At 35.2% G+C, this 21289-nt stretch overlaps 1 protein-coding gene across 6 annotated transcripts in view; it reads right to left on the reverse strand.

Moving 5' to 3' along the window:
* The window catches only part of PCDH11X (protocadherin 11 X-linked), a 395938-nt gene extending 375894 nt beyond the window's left edge, over positions 1-20044 (reverse strand). For 4 of the 6 annotated variants that reach the window (XM_065729488.1, XM_065729487.1, XM_065729489.1 and 1 more), the window contains exons 1-2: positions 19471-20044; positions 2326-4812 (exon numbers count right to left, since the gene is read on the reverse strand). In XM_065729488.1, the coding sequence (XP_065585560.1) occupies positions 2326-4812; positions 19471-20010 (3027 nt within the window). In that variant the 5' untranslated portion in view covers positions 20011-20044. Of the gene's footprint in view, positions 1-2325; positions 4813-6837; positions 6886-19470 lie in introns of all 6 variants that reach the window. The other 2 variants (XR_010621798.1, XM_065729492.1) reach the window with 1 other exon arrangement.
* Positions 20045-21289: the final 1245 nt, after the last annotated feature.

The raw sequence follows: 21289 nt of genomic DNA on the forward strand, positions 1-21289 counted from the left end.
AAGGTCCCAGTTGTCTATAAGCTCGGAGGAATTAGAGGGCAGCATGACATTTGAAAGACTGGGGTAAATGTTTCTTTTTGTTTCATCTCTTTACTAGCTAACACTGACAACTCTAAGTCAGTCTGTCCTGAGTCACATATAGCCACAGAAGATAAAGCTACACAGACTATAATGTACAAAAAACAGGTTTAGTACTTTTGTAAAAAATCCCTTGAGATTAAAGAAATATAGTTGGTTTTGCGTATCATAAAATACAGTGCTGTAATTATGATCAAAGTTCAACATAAAGGATTAAACTCAAATGGCCTTTCTTGCCCAATTTATGTAAATAAATACATTAATATTTTATTACTTATTTGAATAAAATATAATTAAGTCATGTCTAAAGGCAAATGTTGTTTTCCAACTAGTGGAAAGGGCTGGTGTCAGAGAGTAGATGTAAACTGTCCAACAGTGTGGTCACTTTTATATTAAAAAAATAATCTAAAAGAATAACTGTACATTTAATAAAATCAATACAAATGGTAACATTAATCTATTCTGAATATATTCTAAGCACCATACTAATATAATTTTAGGTACTAATATAATTTTAGTTAACAATTATATCAGGTAATGAGTATTTTTAAAAATAATAATCAGTTCTATTTGACTCTCAATGACAGGAAACCCCTGTCAAGGACCTTTAAGATATAGATAAAAGAAGACATTTGTTCCCAAGGGACTTCTGGAGAAGATAACTGCTTTCCACTCTACTTTAAATACCCTTCTGATTGAAGAACTAACTGGCAAAAATATAGTGTCATGAGCTTATCCTCTTTTTAGTAGAATTAGTGCATTACAAAGGGCTTTTGAGAAGACAATGGAAGAATCTTTTTGGCTCAGAGGAGATATACTGGAGTCCCTGTTCTCAATTGAAAAATCATTTAGATCAGGCCTACAGAGATGCTGAAAACAGCATCATCCATCTCATCATTAGGAAAGATATACCTGATGAACAAACTAGCAAGAAACTTTTCTAACATGCAATTTAAATTAACACATTTAAGTATCTGTGATACAAAATATTCAAATCTGAAGACGTATACATTTTCTACTGCTGTCTTAAAACTAACAAATTATATTATTTATTCCTCAATGTAACTGTTTGTGGAACTCAAAACTCCATTTTGTAATACATAGCTATATGGGTTACCACAGAAATTTGTGTTGTTAAGAGAAAAAAAAAATTAAGTAAAACAAACAAGCCTCAATGCAATTTTCAGGTACATTTTGACATCGCTGTAGCTGTCATAAAACAAAGCTCAAAGAAAATTCAATTGAACAAAAAGTCTAACAGACTGAGGATTGCTGAGGATTTGTTCCCAAGAAACAATATTAAAACATACTATGAATTATATGTTAATAATAATTTATATTTTCATATAAACTCTTATGAAATATTTGATTATTATGAACTATTGATTCTTCGACCAATTAAAATTTGACTAGAAAATTGTTTTCAATGAAAACATTGTGATATTCTTGAATAAGCAGATAAATAGAAAAAAGAAATCATTATTAATGAAAGTTTCCAAATATATATAACTTTTCAGTTAGTTACAGCCTTTCTGCAGTGTCCTGTAGGTTCTCACTTCATTTTTAATTTTAGGCTAAGGAATCTTTAGATATTATGCTCTACTGAATTTTTGAGAAGTAAGTTTCTGGTTTATCAGGCATAGGACCAAATATGTGAGAGCAATTATACCAATGCTTCTTATTTTCTCCCAGCTTTGCCCATTACTGTACCATTCTACTCAATTTAAGTAGTCTGGTACTTTTGAAAATGGCACTGTATCTCTCACATGAAAATCCTTGCCTGCTTTTAATGACTTTGAAGTAAAGCTATGCCCAAATGAAGGCTGCAATTCCAGACACCATTAATATTAAGAACCATTTATCAGGTCCTCTAAAGATTTACTGTTTTCCACCTGGCCCAGATTACTTGAACTCTTGAGCATACAATACTACAGAGGACAGTACCATAAACCCTCTTTGTTTCACATAGCTGCACTACGTACGGTGGTAATGCAGGAAGTGCCATACTGCCATCTGCAGTCCGGAATACCCATCAATGTAATAATTCACAGCTCAATTTCCTTGCAGCTGACAGTCACTTTAATTTTTCCCTTAACACTTATGCATCTCAAATTGCTTACATTTCAATGCTTATATCCAACATGACTTTTCATAAATTTTAATCCTTGCAGAAAATTTTATTTTACAGTGCTTAGAACTAGAGCTAAATTAATGGAAGAAGAAACAGAACCTTAAAATTTCCATTACCTGTCTGGTGTGAATGGGGCCTGGGGTCTTGAAGCCTCCTTGACAGCTGCATTCAGAAACACTGTAAGGGTCCGAGCTGCTTGATGAGCACTTGGAGAGTGAGTCACAGCCCACCACAAAGGTGTTATCCAGAGGCAGCTCCTGAATGACATGGTGCTTCTTGGGGGGTACAGGAGTCTCAGGTTTAATTTGAAAGGTTGGCTGTGGAGAGGCAGACTTGTAGTGCTTTGCTAAATCTGGGCTATCGGGCTTAAATGTGGTTGGTGTAGTGGCCCAGTTATATTTTCCCATAGTCTGTTCTTCTAGTTCTACAGGAATGTCTAAAGTGCCATTTATGTGCTCATGGCCAGGATCATCAGGCTTCGATTCTTCAATAGTCACAAAGTTGAGCAGAAGACTTTTTGGAGAGCGTTTCTTCTTCTTCTTCTTCTTCTTGATCTGCCTGTTTTCTTGGTTTGGGGAAACCCACTCACCACTCTGCTTGTTTTTCTGGACAACTTTGTGCCTGGGTGTCTGGCGGCACCGTACTAAAGCAGTAACAAAAATTACCAGAATAACCGTCATTGTGCCTGCAATAATTGCAATTATGATCTTGACATAATCATTGGTTTGTGGGGTTATCTCACCATCCCCAATGTTCTGGCCAACTGGAGTTTCCATATTCCTGCGCACTAGCTCTTGTACATAGGAACTATTGGTGACTGTCTCATTCACAAACAAATGCACAAGAGCTATAGTATAAAGAGACTCTGGCTGTCCTAGGTCATTGACTTTTATCACCAGTCTGTGTAAGCCATGATCTGATGTAATTACCTTCTCTTTCAATGTAATATTCCCTGTTAATTGATCAATTGTAAACAAGCCCCTTGAATTCCCACCTATAATGCTGTAACGGAGCTCTGCATTCATTCCTGTGTCATTATCAACTGCAAAGACTTTAGTAACTACAGATCCTGGACTGGTTGATGTTGGAACCAACTCATATGAGTAATTAGATGAAGGAATAACAAAAACAGGCCTGTTGTCATTTACATCAACAACATTGATCGTCACTTTGGCCGTTGAGGAACGCTGCAGTCTTCCTCCATCTACCGCTTTCACCTGAAAAGTGTATGACCCCTGCTGTTCTCTATCAAAAGAAATATTAGGTCTTATCACACCAGTAAGTGGATCTATAATGAAATTATCTCGACCATTTATGATAGAGAGAGTGACTGCAGCATTGTCTCCAGAATCAGCATCTGTTACTGTGATAAGCCCTACTGTGCCATACATGGGTAAGTTTTCTGGAACATAGAAATTATATTCATTGTGTGTGAAAGCAGGGCTGTTATCATTTTGGTCCAGGACTGACACAGTCACGGTAGCATTGGTCTGCAAGGGTGGCATCCCATTATCCTTAGCCAGTACAGTGAAGGAGTACCTGTCTTGTTTTTCTCTGTCCAGCTTTCTCACTGCTGTCAGAATGCCTGTACGGCGGTCAAGGTTGAAAATAGGGGGCGCATCAGAGCCCAGAATATAGCTGATCTCAGCATTGCGCCCACTGTCAGCATCTGTAGCACTTATCTTGGTTAGCTGAGTACCAGGAGCATTGTTTTCAGGGATGGAAAGACCTATGATAGGCTGCGTGAAAACTGGGGCATTGTCATTTTCATCTTTAATTTTGATCAAGAGCATTGCAGATTGGTTTAAGGGAGGTTTACCTGAATCCGAAGCTACTATTTTAATAGCATATTCCCGTGTAGATTCGTAATCTAGAAATGTAGCTGTCTCCAGAAGAAACTGATTATCAAACACTGGCTTTAGCCTAAAAGGGACATCATGATCTGTAAAACAAGTAACTTTTCCATTCAGATCAGCATCCTTGTCCATTACTGTGATCAATGCGATTTTTGTATTAAGTGGAGCTTTCTCAGACAAAAGCACTGTCCCATTCACTGGGTTGATGATGTACCTTGTGTCTATGGATGGGATGTTGTCATTAATGTCTGTGACATTAACGGTCACTGTTGCTCTCGATGGAGTTGAACTGCCATCACTTGCCAAAACAGTTAATTTGTGTACAGGAGATTCTTCCCTGTCTAGTGGTTCTCTAATGGTGATGAGACCAGTGGCATTATCAATGGCAAACAGCTTTTTGGCCAAACTGGAGATTTGATTGCTGAAATAGAAGTGGATTTGTGCATTTGAGCCCAGGTCTGCATCAGTGGCATGGAGCTGAGAAACAGAGGTCCCGACTGGAGCATTTTCTGGAATACTAACTTCAATGTCATTCTCTTTAAAGACTGGGCGATTATCATTCACATCAGTCACTGTGACTTGCAGGATTGCAGTGCTAGATCTTGGAGGACTTCCACCATCTTCAACTTTAATTTTCATCACATAGGTATCCTTCTGCTCTCTATCTAGGATCTGCTGGACAATCAGTTGAGGCCACTTATCTCCTTCAGGTGTCTCAATTATATCGAGACCAAATACGTTTTGACCCTACAAGACAGAGAAAGAACATCTTTTAGCATATTAGTATATTTAAGCAGAGAATCATCTTATTAATGTTCTGAAATTATCTTGAAATAAATAAGCTGTATGCAGGAATAGACACTTTCATTCCTATATTCACTTTTATTCCTATATTCCTCACGATTTACTTTATTTTCTTTTCTCACTAGGATTGTTGTTGTTTTTTGTTCTTTTTTTTTATTTTCATTTAAAATGAAATCACAAAACTATGACATTCCCTTTGAAAATAATTACTTTTTTTCACAGGGACTGTTGAACACCTAACACTCCTGTAATAGAAAAGAAATACTACATATATTTGACAAACATGGCCTCCTTCAGAAGCCTTACACTGAAAAGTGCATGCTAAAATATAATAAAATAAAATAAATAAATTCTGTGTAAGACTGTGCTGTTTTGTTTAAATGTTTTGCCAGTTACAATTTGACCTTACAGAAGTAAACATTTCTTTCATAGAAAAGACCTATTCAGCCCCACTTCAAACATAACTGTGTAACATGCACAGTATTTGTGACAATATTAAGTTGCAACTAGGGCCAGTCTAAAGTGAACTGGAACACATTATTAAACAATAAATAAAAATTACGGCTTTTACTTCTTCAGTAGGAGGTATGAAAATATTAGTTTTAAAATAAATGTCTAAATTAAGATTTAGATTTTTAACCAATTAAGTACATTTTTAAAATGCTAATTCTACATTTATCTCTTCATGGAGGCAAAGTGTGGGTTTCCTGTTCATCTGCAGTCTGGTTAGCAGTTAGTTGTAATAAACTGCAGAACCACTAAGAAACAATTAATTATATATGTTTTAACATAGAATCCCAGAAAAAAAATTAACAGAAGCTGGTGGAGGGGAAGGACATGTCAGCTATCTTTTGCTTCTTTATTTGTACACAAATTGACAGATAGGCACTGATTATTCTGTCATTAGATCTCACTACAAGAAAGAATTCACATAGACTTTCAATACACTCATACAAATGAATGCACATTTCTGATTTTTTTTAAATATCATGTTAAAAGCTGTTTTTCATAATAGTGTATGAACTTGGTATAAAATTAGTGGATTCGATTCTCCATAACTACCAGTAAACTAATGGAGAAGCAGAAAAGAATACAAAGAACAATTTCAGGTAAATTATTACCACACAAGTAATTTTTCTTTACAAAAAAAAAAAAAAAAAAGGTTAAGAGAATTTCTTGCTATTCATTAGAAAAATATTCACCTTTTTAAACTACTAAAATAAAATTTAAAAAAAATCCTAATTTAAGCATATTTCCTTCACATTGGGAAAGAATTAAGTACAGCGATATGCTGCATTTTATAGAATGAATTTTCTGAGACTTCTCCCATTCTAAATACTCCCCAAAATGGTGAAATATTCAAGAAGCAAATTGTGACGATTATTAATATCTAATTATCTCCTTCATGAGAAAAGAAACTGAGAGTTAGAAAGAGAGTCAGGAAGGAAAACCCTCAGGATTAAATTTTTACTGTTGAAGTACATGGATCTATAATCACCAAAACCTCAGTAAAATTTCCTACAATCAGATCATTTTTTGGACTGAACCTCAGACATCACATTATCCCAGTGATCTAAATGTTTCACCCACACTACTGTGAGTGAAAGTCCCCAGAGGAGGTGTAATACATAGTTAACGCGTTCAATTAATTTATAAAAATAATCTGTTAGTTTATATCCACAGCTATATCAGAATGAGAGTGAAAAATGAGAGTGACTTTGTTAATCTAAAAAGACAGTTTAAATGATGTATTCTAACTACTTTAAGCAGAACAAGTTTATGTCCATTTCAGAGACACCTGCTTTAAGAAGCTCTGAGTTCTGATCACAGTATTCTTTATCAGTGCTTTAAGCAACCTGTAACTTTATTCAATTTTCATAACATCCTTTTCAGTTGATCAGTGCATAAGGTAGTCTTTGAAATAATCAAACTGGTATACTTGCTGAACAGTCCTTGCCATATATTTACCTGCTCATTCGTAATTGATCCAAATGTCCTTTTCGGAGCTGTTTTGGGCTGCCATGTAAATAAGAAATTAGAGATTTTTAGAACAATTGTAACATTTAAGTAGGTTAACTAATACATAATCAGTTAAACATGGATATCTAATGTGATAACATAGAAAAGCTTCCAAGTATTACAAACTGCACTGCATGTAGTAAGGTGTACCTAGTCTACACATAACTTGCATCTAGATATGCACATGGCAGTATAACAATCTCTCATCACAATATTTCATTAAATTCATTAGTTGTTGACTACATTTGCTTTGTAATGATTGTTTAATTTTTTTTTTAATTTTTTTTTTTTCTCTTCATGTTCAAATCCACAATAAAAAAGAACTTGGATGCTTCAAATTATACAGTGATCTAAACTAAAATCTGTGCATGCATAATCCTAACATGCTTCACCCATACACTGAAGTTAAGGACATCATCTATTACCAGTATCTACATGATAATTCACTATTTTTCAGCTTCCAAAAAGAAAAGTGCCTCTACAAAAGCTGGTATGAAAATGACAAACACTTCTACTAATCATTTCATTTAAACTAAACAAAAACAATTTCAAACTGTTTTTCATTTAGATACACTCTTTCCAAAAGATGAAAAGTTAGCTTCCAGTAAGGCAATTAGGTGAGTAACCTTCCCTCTTATCCTTCTCCATAACAATTTTTGAGACATTCACATGCATCCTATTAGACAGAAAATTGATACAACATCAGAAGGACAGATAAAGGTATCTTATATTTATGTCTGAGATATGTCGTAAATTCCCATACTGCCACATATACCTGTCCTGTCCCCCAATACGCCCTCTGTGTTTCAAGGAAAACTCTACAGACATAAAATGAAGGGGAAAAAAAGGATTGAATTTAGGCATTAATATATTTAGTAAGATAATTTTTATATTCACATTTTATATGTGTGAGAATTACAGATTCAGTCCCAGAATCTAAGAACTAAGAGAGAGAAATAAATGACAGTGTTTTAGTCGTGTCATTCTTTAACACATCACTGTGTTTTGGGATGTAACAAGTAACAGTTCTGAACCAGCTCCTGATCACAACCTCATCTTGTTTGACAGCCAAACAAGACATCTTAGGCTCATAATCCCACATTTTAGAGCTCTCAGATGAATGCTGACTGGGTGTTGGAGCAGTGTGAATCCTTAATGCCCTCCTATTCTCTACCTGCACTATAACTACATCAGTACTCTCAGGCAGAAGGGGATTCAAACTGACAGCCACTTGTATACGAGAAAATAGAAACAACTGAGATGTTTCTGAAAATTACTTTACCCTAAAGCAGAGGTTGTCCAGGATCCTCAGCTTCCAGTACTTTTGGCTGGAATTTATGATGATGGACGCTTATAGATTTGGCTCATGACAAGTGGAAAAAATAAAATTAAATAGACAGAAAACCTTTGATAGGACTTGTTAAAAATGCACAAATGTTTGTGAGTTAAGGTTCATTAAATTATTTTGTTCTCTCTTATTTTCAATATAATTCCAGTTGAAAAGGTGCAGGATTTCTTTAAACAGATGGCATCTTCACTGAGCCAAATCCATATCTGTGCTTTTAACAGAAAGTTATTTAGCACGAGTAACTTATTTGATCTGAGGGCTATCTAAACTGAAAGTTCAGCTATGGGCAAAACCATTGTATCCTCTTATGTTCACACATTGAGGACAAAATTTTCATCTGAATGAATCCAAAAAGATAAGAGAAAATAAATGAATAAAATCACGTCCTTCAGATTTACATCAGACAGCCATTCCTTCAACATGGACCATACTTTAATCTATGTGTAACACTTCTGATGAATTTTGATATTAAAAACCACGCACTCAGTGTAGAAAATTTACAATTCATGTGGGCAAAAATGCAATATAGTGACACATAATATAAAAGAATTTACTTTCCTTTTTATTAGATTTTCCCCAACACCAATACATAGCTTTTTGAGTTTATAAGTCTGGCACAAATACTGGTAAAATAAACATGACTGTAAGGCTTTCTCAAGGCCTTCACTCTTTGTAGAGTTTTGTAAAACTCAAAAGAGGAAGTTTATGTGGGCAGTGTAATTACCACATGATCCTTTTTGCTTTTTAATCACATGAAGCTGTGCTTCTCAAGCATTGAAACATCTGTTTTTACATTATTCTGAGAAAAAAACAGTGGAGCTACCAAATTAAATTGAAAAAATACATGACAGAACAGAAGTGCAAGATGTCACTTCTCTACATATTGGGAGATAATAAATGATACTGTGATTTCATGTTAATAAATTAGACAGTTGCTCAGAAGAAATACAGAGTACCAGTGATTACTAAAAGTAGTTCCAGAGAGACTGAATTCTAATACTCATTAAATAGAAGTCTTTTTACTATGTTGATCAGGGAACGCTGGGGATAAATCAAATATGTATTTTCTGGTGCTGGATTTCATCAGAAAGCCAACTTGTCTTCTTCCTCCTCCACTAATACTGATTCCCATTTATGTGACTCAGTAGAACAGCAGCAAAAGGAAAATGAAAATACTTTGTTAAATACAGTAGCAATTGCATTTTGAGACCCAACTCCAAAATCTTATAATACATAATAGATGTGTGTACTGAAAATTTCACAGTACAAGCCATCATGACTTTCAATTTAGGAGTTATATTCCTAAAAATGCCTTCTCTACCAGCTGGAATAAAAAATCTTAACAGTGTATCCAATATACACATTTACAAGTATTCATACTCAAGATGGTACTACAGACAGAAATTATTCTATTTCCTACTTCCAATCCAATTTGTTATAACTGCATAGAAAGATAAATAATGTATATTTTATTACAGCAATACGTGGAGTTCTGTCAACTGCATGTTGACACGCAAACATCAAATTCAAAGATATTGAAATAAGACAAAACTCTCTAGAAAATAAAATGATATCTAGGATTGGGTCTGTTATTTCATAGAAGTCTGAAGGACCACTCACTACAACAAAATAATGTTCAGTTGATACGTGGATTAGAGTAGCAGCTCAAAATCATAAGGTCACACTACCAGTTGCTGAATATGTTGTGCATTCTACCTACAGATTTTTTATTCTACTCCCACCCTCAATTAACTTTACTGTTACTGTAAGAAGAGGCACACTACAGGAATATGTGGAAAAACCCATTGTAAAACAGAAAATTGAATGAAATCAGTTTTGAAATTCAGTATTACGGCTTTTAACAAATCAACAAAACCTAGACTAATTTACTGAAAGCAAGAATGATAGCTGGAATGCAGAGCTTCCATTAGAGTTAAGCGGTATTAAAGTTAGTCCTTATTATGCTCTTAGACACAATCTGATTAATTTTAACAGCTGCCCAGCAGGAAAAGCCAACCAATCATTCCACAGTACTACACATATTAACGTACCTTTCCGCATTTAATTTTTGCTCATTTCAGACCAGTAGCACACTGCACTACAGAAAGAGCTAGTGCCTTTTGATTTTATAATGATATTAAATATTAAAAATGAAAACAATATCAGAAAATCCTGATAAGCTAATACCTTAAAACCTTTTCTGATAGATAAACTTATTCCACTACTACAGGACTGGCAGCAAATTGGTATTGAGGTTCCATGGGAAACAGGATGGGGAGAAAACCAGAAATACTGATTTGTTTATGCTTCTAAACGTGCTACAATAAATAGAATTTAAAAATATATAATGGAAACGAGGATAATATTCTATGGCTAGGGCTAAACTGAAGTGAAAAACTCATCTCAAAGTATAAAGTCATATAATATTCCATCCTTAAAAACAAAGAAGAATATATTGAGTCAAAAAAAAAAAAAAGACAATATGCTTGATAAGATGCAGAGAAAAAAAATACAATAATTTGACTTTGGAACATCAGCAATAACTATGGCAATAATACACATCACATTAATAGACACAGCAATTATAGCACAATGTGATAAAAATGTATTTCAGTACTGACAGCTGATGATTCAGAATTATTTCCTTTTACCAATGTTTCTTTTTTGTTTCTTTAAAATTGTCTCAAATGCTCTTTGCTTTACATCTCAGCTTCAAAAGCTCTACAGGACTTCTGTGCTCAGACCCATTATATTTCTGGGCTTGGGAATATAAATTACTTTGCAATAAACCTTTCTTTCAGGAATAAAAACAACCATACTAATGCAGTCAAGTGCCACAGTCTACAGTTGACAGTGGATTTAAAAGTATTCTTTCATATTTATAAGAATATAATTTTGGACTTAGCATTTTTCTTCCCTGTACTTCCTCCTGAAAGGAAGAAAAACATTCATACTGTGTACTTAGGGAAAAAAGAACAATAATTATTTAATTCTCTCACTATCTAAGAGTTGAAAGCTAAAACTAAAATTAAAATTAAGAACACTATAATTGTATAAGCTTCTTTAATATTAACATTGTCTGATTAATGACATCTAAAACTGTAAAACTGTAAAACTAAAAAAGAAACTGTAATTTCCACCACTATATTCAAAGCATATCTTAAAACTGGAAATCTTTTATCACCCCAAAATCAGAGCTCATAGAAAAATGATTTGGGGCAAAAGAAAAAACATTCTCTTTTTTTTTTTTTTTTTTTTTTTTGCTCCTTTACTTAAGATTTTGAAAATAGTAGTAACTTTTTAATCACATCACACATATGTGCTGAGAAGACAACTAGCCATGAAGTAACTTGGAATTTTTAATAACAGAATTGGAATATTTCTTGGATTTAAATGAACCCACTGAAAACATAATTCGAGGTTTCTCAAGACAGACATCAAAAATATACATAAATTTTTATTGCTGCATCCACAATAAATAAAAGGACCAGAAAATCATCTTCACAAAGTTACTCTGAAACTAAAATGGATTATGAAACTAGTATGGATTGAGAACTTTTACACTCCTTGCAGCAATAGAAGCACGATTAGTTACTTTAGTTCAGCCACGCTGGTGCCTTGCCTTCTTTTCCTGACTTCCTACACCTGGGGATGGAGAGCTCTTGTACCCTGAAGAAAGCCTCCTTAAAGATCTGTCAGCTCTGCTTCACACCCTTGCCTATGAGGATAGTTTCACAGAGTGTTTTGTTAACTAACTCCCTGAAGAGCTGGAAGTTAGCTTTCCTAAAGTTTGGCTTCCTCCCATCTCATATCCTAGTTTTACTCCCCTAGTTTTACTCTCCTCCCATCTCATATCCCTCTGGAGGGAGGTAACTTACAACAGAAGAGGTAACTTGTTACACATAGTTCTGAGCTGGCAGTTTTGGGGATAGGCAACAGCTGGAAACCTGCAGGTCACACCTGATCCCTTGAATGGCTGCAAAATCAAGGCATGTCCTGCTAGCTATAGGTCTCTTCTGCTACAAATGTAGACTTGGTAGCTCGAAAATAAGATGAAGAGCTATCACCTAAACAGTTATAACGGCTTAATACATTGTTCCTGGAGTAGTGTTTATCTGTTTAAGGAATTATTAGTGAATGTTTCTTTTGTTACTAATTTTATGTGGTTTACCATTGGGAGAATTATAAACTATTTAATTGCCAATTTGTCCATACAAGTGAAAGTGAAGTGTTTACTGTCTTTTGGCAGAGTTAAACAAGAAGGAAGTGTTTATCCCTAAGTGTTTCATATACAGTTGGATTCAAAGGACTACCTAAGGAAATCCCTAGTCTATTACGCTCAGAAAGCATCACCATATCTGTGTTAAGTTAACATACTGATCTGTCTGGACATCAGCAAACGATAATATTCAGATAAGATAGATGAACTGAAGATCTCCATTTGACAGATTTGTGCCTTCCAGCTTGAGTCTATCATCTTGCCCGCACAGAGACATGCTAAGTTATATATTATTGTTTCATGACAGCTAGTGTGAAAATCAGAGCCTCAAATGCAAAAAGATACACCAACTTGTCCCTCACCCTAACTCACTGAACTTATTGTGCCTGGAAGGAAGACTTCCTCCTCCAGTCTTCAGTCTACCCCCGAAAGGGATGTCAGGATAATGGAACCTGACAGTTTTACAGTAATGATGCCATAAACCACCCTAAAGGAGCCTTGTACCAACCAACAAGAAACAATTACCTCGACTCTTGACTCACTGGATTCAAACTACCACCAGTTGTTAGCACAGTTTTATCTACTTATAGACAATAATTCACAGCTATAATTATGTAAATCAGATTATTTTGCCTTTTAAAAATAAGACAATGACTACTTTAAAGTCATGCTCATAGATGACCACTTCCCTGCCGAGACCTCTCTGAACAAATTACTATTGAGCAGAATTTTTATTCTTCTGCAAAACCTTCTCATAATGAGGTACACTTTAATACTTCATATAATAAGAAAAATGGACACTTGGAGGGTTTTGTAGGAAGGTGGGTGTTGAATTACACAACAGAATACTGAAAATACTGCTTTGATTGAAAGTTGAAGTTAAAATATTTTTAAGAAAGGAAGCTATACAGTGGGAAGACAATTTATTATCATTATTTTATGAGATTTGCTTACATATCTGAAGTTGAGTAATGGGAAAACAGAATAAAAATACATTTTACTAAATTTACATGGTAAAGGACAAACAGAAAGGATAAGAATTCTTCCTACAGATACTTATAATTCAAATTTCAGCCATCTTCCTATGATTATTAATAGAAAATAAGATCAAAATGAAAGTTATTTGTCCCTTTCATATATTTGAAGGAAAGCTTTTTGAGACTTTAGGATGTCGCTTAGCACTCATAAACATCCCTCAAGTGTCTGCATCTCATTTCATAGCTAACTTCAGCTCATGTCATGCTATCCACCCACTCAAAACTCTTCACCTAAGCTGAAAGCTGGATAAACTCTCTACTCTATTCTGTTTGAACTATTTCTCATTATTTCAGAATATTTTATACCTCATAAGAAAACAGGAAAATTCTACACATTTTGAATTAAATTTAACAAGAATTGCTCCAAAAGTAATACCTCCTTTTTTATTATGTTGGCCCATGATGCCAGAGAAGGATGTTGGATGGCAGTAGAGATTGAGCCTTCCAGGGAATACTCTTACATTTTGCTGCTAGTCAAAAGATGCCAGCAGAAGGAAGGACAGAATGACACCTGACATGGAAGTGAAGTGGAGGTGTGGAATTAAATTCATATATACAGAAGTAGTTGTGCCCATTGACATTCATTGACATCCGCTGAATGTTTATGAAGGCCAAACAGTCGATGTGAGCACAGTGAGGCAGCAGGTGGTTAGTTTCAGCAGTGGCAAAAGCTACATGAGTAGACAAGCCACGTTACGGACAGCCAAGCACAGCTGCTGCATTACAAAATGAAGAATGCCTTGATCAGCTCATCCATATGAATCAGATAATGGCAGTGAGTTTTATAGCAAAGAATATTCTCTATCAAATTGTGTTATTGTGCTCTTTGTATTGGTTGTAGTTTCTATGGAAATAAATAGGAGGCATTACCTTTGGAAGGACTTAAAAGGCTTTACAATGGTATTTACCCATGTGGACTAGATGAAGCTACATTATGACATCAAACAAATACATAGATCCTTGAGCTGCAACAGAGAAAGGGCAAGATGTTTCAATCTTGACCTATTCCTTATAGGCACTGCAGACTCAAAAAGAATTACTCAGCATCATTCAAAATACAGACTGTGTCCTAGCAAACCTTTCTCTACTGAAGGGCAGCTAAAAGTTACCTTAGAAAGACAACTCTCCATATTTATTAAATTAGAGGCATTAGAGAGTGACTTCAGAGCTTGGCATGAGTGCACATCTAGAGCAAAAAAAAATCCTAAATCTACTTTAGAGCCCCCTAAATCTATTACCTTTCCCATCTTTGCTGGCACATGAAATCAGAGAGAAGACATAGCAGTATTCTTAAAATATACGAAGTATAATGCATAAGAGCTATTACAGCGAAGATGGAAGTGAACTTGTCCTGCAATGTTATACTTTATAAAGTCCTTATGTTAATTCAATTAAGGGATTGTGAAGTAAGAAAAACAAATCAGGAGGACAAAAACAGGAGGTTTAAGTAGTTGATGATTGGGTCAATGCAGACATTCTGGTGAACACCTATGCTGACATGTTTCAAAGTGGATAAGCATCCACAGGTTCTGTTCACATCACTGTGCACTTTGTCTGCAGAGTGCTTCCTTCCCTTCTCTCTGATGTACTCAACCACTAAGATACTGGTATCCATAGGGAATTTCTGTTTTCTCTCCTTCAGTGTCAGCCTTTTTGCCTATCAAACTTGCATTATTGTTTATGATATGATTTTCAATACTGATTTCATAAATCTAACTTTTCCATTCTAATTTAACTACAAATCTAGTCATACTGTGTGATTTTGATTTAACTACCTTCTGGCTTTCATTTTACATAAAATATATTTCCTTACATTCTGAGTTTTCACAGACAAGCAGTACATTATTTACTTGATGCCAAAATTCTGAGAGGCTCAGGGGGAAAAAAAAAATGAGTTTCAAGAGAAGTCTAGAAATCTGATGAAGATTTGTAATGTCTATCTTCCATAAGTCATGGAATTGATAAATTGTATCAGAAATCAGGGAAAAGCTTAGATTGAAAGACATTGCAAGAGATAATTTACAGTACCAAGAGGTAACTCTCCTCATCAGAGGCAAGACTGATGTGTTGTGAAACTGAGTAAGAATCTATTTTGTCAGATTACAGATGTATGAACTGACAGCTATGAAGAGATTATTATATAATTCTAGAAGGAATCTACCAGCTGCTTCTGATGATAGGTAAATCTGAGAATAATACCCTGACAGGTAAGAGTAATGGAACTATTGCAGTAACACCAACCTAATTTGCCCCAAACTGACACAGATTAAACAAGCAACAAACTATTAGAACAAAGGATTAGCTTACAGAAGAGAACGCCTTGCTCCTGTAAAAGCAGAGTTCTGCTTTGACTCTAGTCCCCTGCTAATTGGATGCTGTAACATTGGATGTATTGTGTAGTTTATGTGGTTCTGCTGGTTGACAAGAAATGCTCAGGAATCAATAATTAGAATTTAATTTAAACAGGCACAGATATGAATCCATTTGGAAGAAGAAAGTTGACTCTTACTGACTGTGTTCTGAGCTGAGACACTGTTCAGAAACTTCTCTGAAGCAGATTTCTTTTTTAACAGTCAAGAGAATAACAAAATACTTTGCATGGCAATTTTCACAGTTAAAGCAGAGGCCTGTATAAATTCCAGATCTATTAATCAGGTTATACTAAATAGTAGCTTGCTTTGAACTCAAACATATGCTGAAACACTGTAATCAACAACAGCATGGAGGTATTTTTAACACTGTTACGGTATTAGACACAATGTGTAAACTTTTTATATGCATTTGAGAGAAGCCTGACCACCTGGAAGAAGAGAACAAAGAGCTGTAGACCTCAGAGTTGCACAGGGAGGCAATCAGATGAAGCCAGAGGAACAAAATACACACAAGGGACTGCAAACAGGCCAGGGAGCCTGCCCAACATGCAGAAAAGAGGATTCTCAAAGCCAAAGCAATATAATGAGTATCAGAGTGAACAGGTCCCTACCTAGAGAATGAGAAATGTGAAATACTGTGGATGGTCAAGAAATTATAGGGAGGAAAAAAGACAAACCTAGTTCCCTTCCCACTTGTCACTGAAGACCTCTCAGGACTGATCACCTAGACACTGGCAACAAAGGCCTCAGAGAAAAAATAATCTGGAATAAATGATATACAATATATTTACAAATGAATTTTAATATGTATTATTTATTTACTATTTATTTTTTATTTTACCATACATTTATAGAAATATGTACTGCATGCAGATTCACCCTTAAACAGAAATCACTGCTGAATAACATTTAAAATTAAAATTTGCTCTTGCATCCTCCTGTTTTAACATCTCTTTATGAACACTTTTTCCCTATCCTTCCCACTTGATACTCAACCAAAAAAGACAAAAATCATTGCTTATCTGGACATTTCTTTCCCTGAACTACTTCACCATCTGTTGTAGCTGTCTTCTCAATCACCTCCTACTATCAATGTTATGCCATCCTTTCTCCCTGTCTAGACTTAGAGCAGTTGTTCACTGTAAATTATTCTTAATTAAGTTCACCCTCCCTTGCCTTGTTCATAGTAAACATTTTATAGCATCTGCTATTTGAACACTTAATGTTATCCTATCCATAGTCAGCTCTGGGCATCGCAACTGAGCATTGTGACCTTTTATAGTTCTATGCACAATTTCTTTGGCTAACAGCAAGGTGTACTGCATGACTATTACCTGGAAATCCTCTTCACTATGAGGAAAAGTAAAGACAACTTCATGCACTGCTAGATATTACTATTTTTAGAAAATTCAATATTTGAAATTTCAACTCAAACAACTCTTGGTCAATTGCTAGAGTTATCACACTGCTACCAAATCTTCAAAACTGTTACAACTGATTTTCTAAACAGGAAAAAAACTCAAAAGAAATCCTAAAGACCCCATTTGGGTCTTTTTTAGAAAAACTGAGATAAAAAAATCAGAGTTTTCCTAGCAGCCTGTCCTCCCTATGACTCCTGAGGAAGACAGGAACAAAGGCAGAGGTTATCAACAACTGTTATCTTCTTAGAGTTCACACTTTTCAGACAGTGTATTGTTAAATCGCAGACACTTGGAAAGGTTTGAAGTTGTCGTACCATGGAGCAGTTATAAAAAAGTCCCTTTCTCTTAAGATACATTTGAGAAAACACAAGAAGGAAAAAATACTTGAATGCTAATTAGAGTGGTAACTGAAACTGCACAAAACTGTGAATGTTCCATTGCATTAGATAAATAAACCCTGCATTACAAAACTTACTAGACTAATATTTCAAGATGTTTTGTTCTCTTCTATTTAAAAGAATTTTTTAGAAATTGGCAGGAGTTTCAAATACAGTCAGTCACCTAGTTAAATGATTTTATAATTCATTAATGATCTATTTTGCAAAAGAAACTGCATACAGCAATTAAATGCAACCTTTATCCCAGGCAGGAAATACTGTAACATTTGAATACTTTCTCCCTAACAGAATACAGAGTTGCTGAAAATGCACTAAAGACTTCCAAGCTAGGCAGACGAGTTTGTACTTAGCAGCTTAATGCCTTTAAAAAATTGTTAAATCAAAAATCTCTTTATCTTTCTGAGAAATAGGCCTGGCTCTGTACAGACAGTATGGCATTTTAGCTAAATTTTTTAAAAAGTGAAATGCAATTGAAGAGATTTCTCTTCATTGCACAGCTTGATAATTTGCTATTACTTTCTCTGAAGAATGAGGAAACATATTCACTCCGTTTCTGCATGCGTATTAAAGCATCAGCTTCTGTGCTTCTGTGAAGTGATGAGATATGCATATCTAATCATCTCCCACCTCTGTGATCCTCCATGCACACTGCCCTGCCCATCACCCTCATATCCAATGCTTACCCCAAATCCCCACAACACTGTTACATTACCCCTGCTAAATTCATCGTGTGCATTTTTATATGCTGTCATTCCTCCACTTTTCTGCATACTAATTAAGTAGTGAAGGAAAATGCTAACACATCAGGAGACATGAGTAACTTCACAGTGTACCCCCTAAAAAGGCAAAGAGTAATGTATAAGAAGCATTTTGGGAGGAAATGCAAACAACATCATTTTGTGTTCATTCTCCCTCCTGACGTTGTTACCCACGCAAAATAAATAAATAAATAAATAAATAAATAAATCTCATGCATTACTCTTCCCTTTCTCATCCATCTCCCTGGTCTTCCACTGTGAAGGATAGATCTTTGTTTTATATGCTCTGTCTTGCCTGCTCAACAGCATCCTTCATTTTTACCACTTCCTTCTTCTCCTTCTTATATTTTGATATTAGCACTGTAAAAACTACCAGGAATTGAGTGGAATAATACACTGATGCTACTATTCCAAATGGTGTCTGCCTGATATAAACTATTTCTGAGATAAACAGATATTTTCCAAGCTATGTGAAATTGCTGCCTTATTTAAAGATGGTAAAACCATAACTCAAAAATTACCTGATAAGAAAGCATGCAAGAGAAAAATGCAATTAAATCATGGATAGAACAGCTATTACAGAATGGAATAGTCTGTGTTGCTATTTCATGGCTTCTCTGTAAGAGAGCACATTTCTGAATCTCTTGGGCTAAGCAATGCTGCTCAAATATAACAGTCATGCAAGAGAGAGGCACAAACCCACTGCAACATATTGTCACACAGTTATGTTGGTGGTGAGAGCATATCCTTGATGGTGCAAGAAGATTAATAGTCAAAGCTGCACAAGTGGAAAGTTAAGGAATACATGCATATTTCACGTTGTTGCACAGCTACACACACAGCTTTCTCCAAAGAGAAGATGAACTGTAATGCTCTCAGGTGTATAGGTTAAGATTTCAAGAGTTATCTAGAATGTACCAGTACCACAATTCACAATTTCATATTCCTAACGGCTTGATGAGGACTGGCAGCAAGGGTCAGCAGCAACACATAGACAGACAATAACACATTAGAAGAGAAGAAACTCACCTTAAGGAGTTCATAATGTTGAATACCATTCACACCGATGTCTGGATCAATGGCAGATGGAACAGAATAGCGAGAATTAATCGCTGTGTTTTCAGGGATAGAGATGTTAATAACTGTAGAGGGGAAGAGAGGGGCGTTGTCATTTATATCCTCTATTAGGAATCTGATCTTGACCAGTCTGAAAACTTCATCAGGCAAAACAGCAACCTCCACCTCATAAAAGCAGCGATTCTCACTAAAGATGCCAGAGCACAGCTTCTCTCGGTCTATGCGGTTTGCAGTTGTGAATATCTCACCAGTGTTCTCTTCCACTCGTACTAGTGGTACATCCCCAGTCTTATATACAAGCTTGAACTGTAGTGGCGAGGAAAGGGGGACATCTGGATCCAGTGTTAAATTAAGATCCTTGAGCAAATTGCCAATGAGGACATTTTCAGGCAGTTCCTCCCGCACTGTATAGTTCTTCTCTTGTGCTCCAGACTGAAATACAATACAGGCTAATAAGACTGCCAAGAGGTAGGTTCCAGACAGCAAGTCCATTTCCAAATTGACTAATGAATATTTGTGTAGACCAGGAGTAGCTGAAAAAAAAAGGAAAAAAAAAAAAAAAAGGAAAAAAAAAAAGGAAAAGAGAAAAAAATCTTATGAATATACAGAATATTGTGATTTGTAAATAGTGCAGACATGAAAGGACCACATTTCCCAGAGCAAATAAGCCACAGTGGTTGAAACCCTATCTAATAAAAGAAGAATTTAACACAACATTCCCTCAGAAAACTTATGAAATGTCTTGCACGTATTTTTACTTACAACTACTTACTGAACTCAAGGTAAGAATACTGGAATTGGATCAGAGTTAACAAACACATAAAAAACTAAGACAAATAATTATTTCTAAATACATCTTTAGATTTTTCTTTCTTTTAGAAGAAAATATTTTCCTTTGAACCCCCTGCCATTTCTTCTCAATTTCTTATCTCCAATAAAAGTACACGCAAGCAGTTTGCAAGCAACCATCTGCTGGGAACAAAAGCTTTTTATACCTTTTTATAGGGAGAGACTATATAGGAAGGATTTCCCCTCTGGTATTTAATGTATCTTCTGGAGAATGAATTGGAAGGAATTTAATGTAACTCTAAATCTGGTGAAGTCTGCTCATACACGAGTAAAGTACTCTGAGACACCAATACCTATAAGGTGAAACACAGATTTGTATAGGGCTGAATAAAGGAACATTAGGTACACTGCATTCTAATTTCTGAATACCAATATACTCTCCTCTCAAGATCATCAACCACCTTACATTTACTGAAGGACTGAAGTAGAAGGGGATGACTTATAGGTATATACAGATAAACACCTTCAGCTGACAACACTGTGTATTTCCATGCATAGAATATTCTGCTGCACCCCATCTTTACACCAGTCTGCCTTCACAGAATGTTAGATAATCTAGAATACTATTTAAGCAAGATAATGTTCAAGAGTTCTGTCTAAATTTATTTTCGTAGTTAATGAAATTTCAGATCTTATCAGTTCAGTGCCTTTTTCAAATATAGCTGTATCAGCCCATTTACATTACTTTCACTGTTCAGATTAAAAACATTAACTTTTTCCCTGTATTTTCTTATTCTATTCCTCATTCTCCCTGTCATAGTATGTAGTGATTTACAACTGTGGGTCAAGCTGCATTGGTTTAAGGAATTCCAAAAGCCAGTGTTTATCTTTACCCTTTAGTTACTGCATTTCAGTGGTATCACTTCCAAAGCAATTTAAACTAAAACATTTGACTTTGCAGTGAAACAGATTAGGAACACAA

The sequence above is a fragment of the Cyrtonyx montezumae genome, unplaced genomic scaffold (assembly GCF_038088225.1).
Source record: "Cyrtonyx montezumae isolate F1298 unplaced genomic scaffold, pur_monq_1.0 scaffold_11, whole genome shotgun sequence".
Classification (NCBI taxonomy): domain Eukaryota; kingdom Metazoa; phylum Chordata; class Aves; order Galliformes; family Odontophoridae; genus Cyrtonyx; species Cyrtonyx montezumae.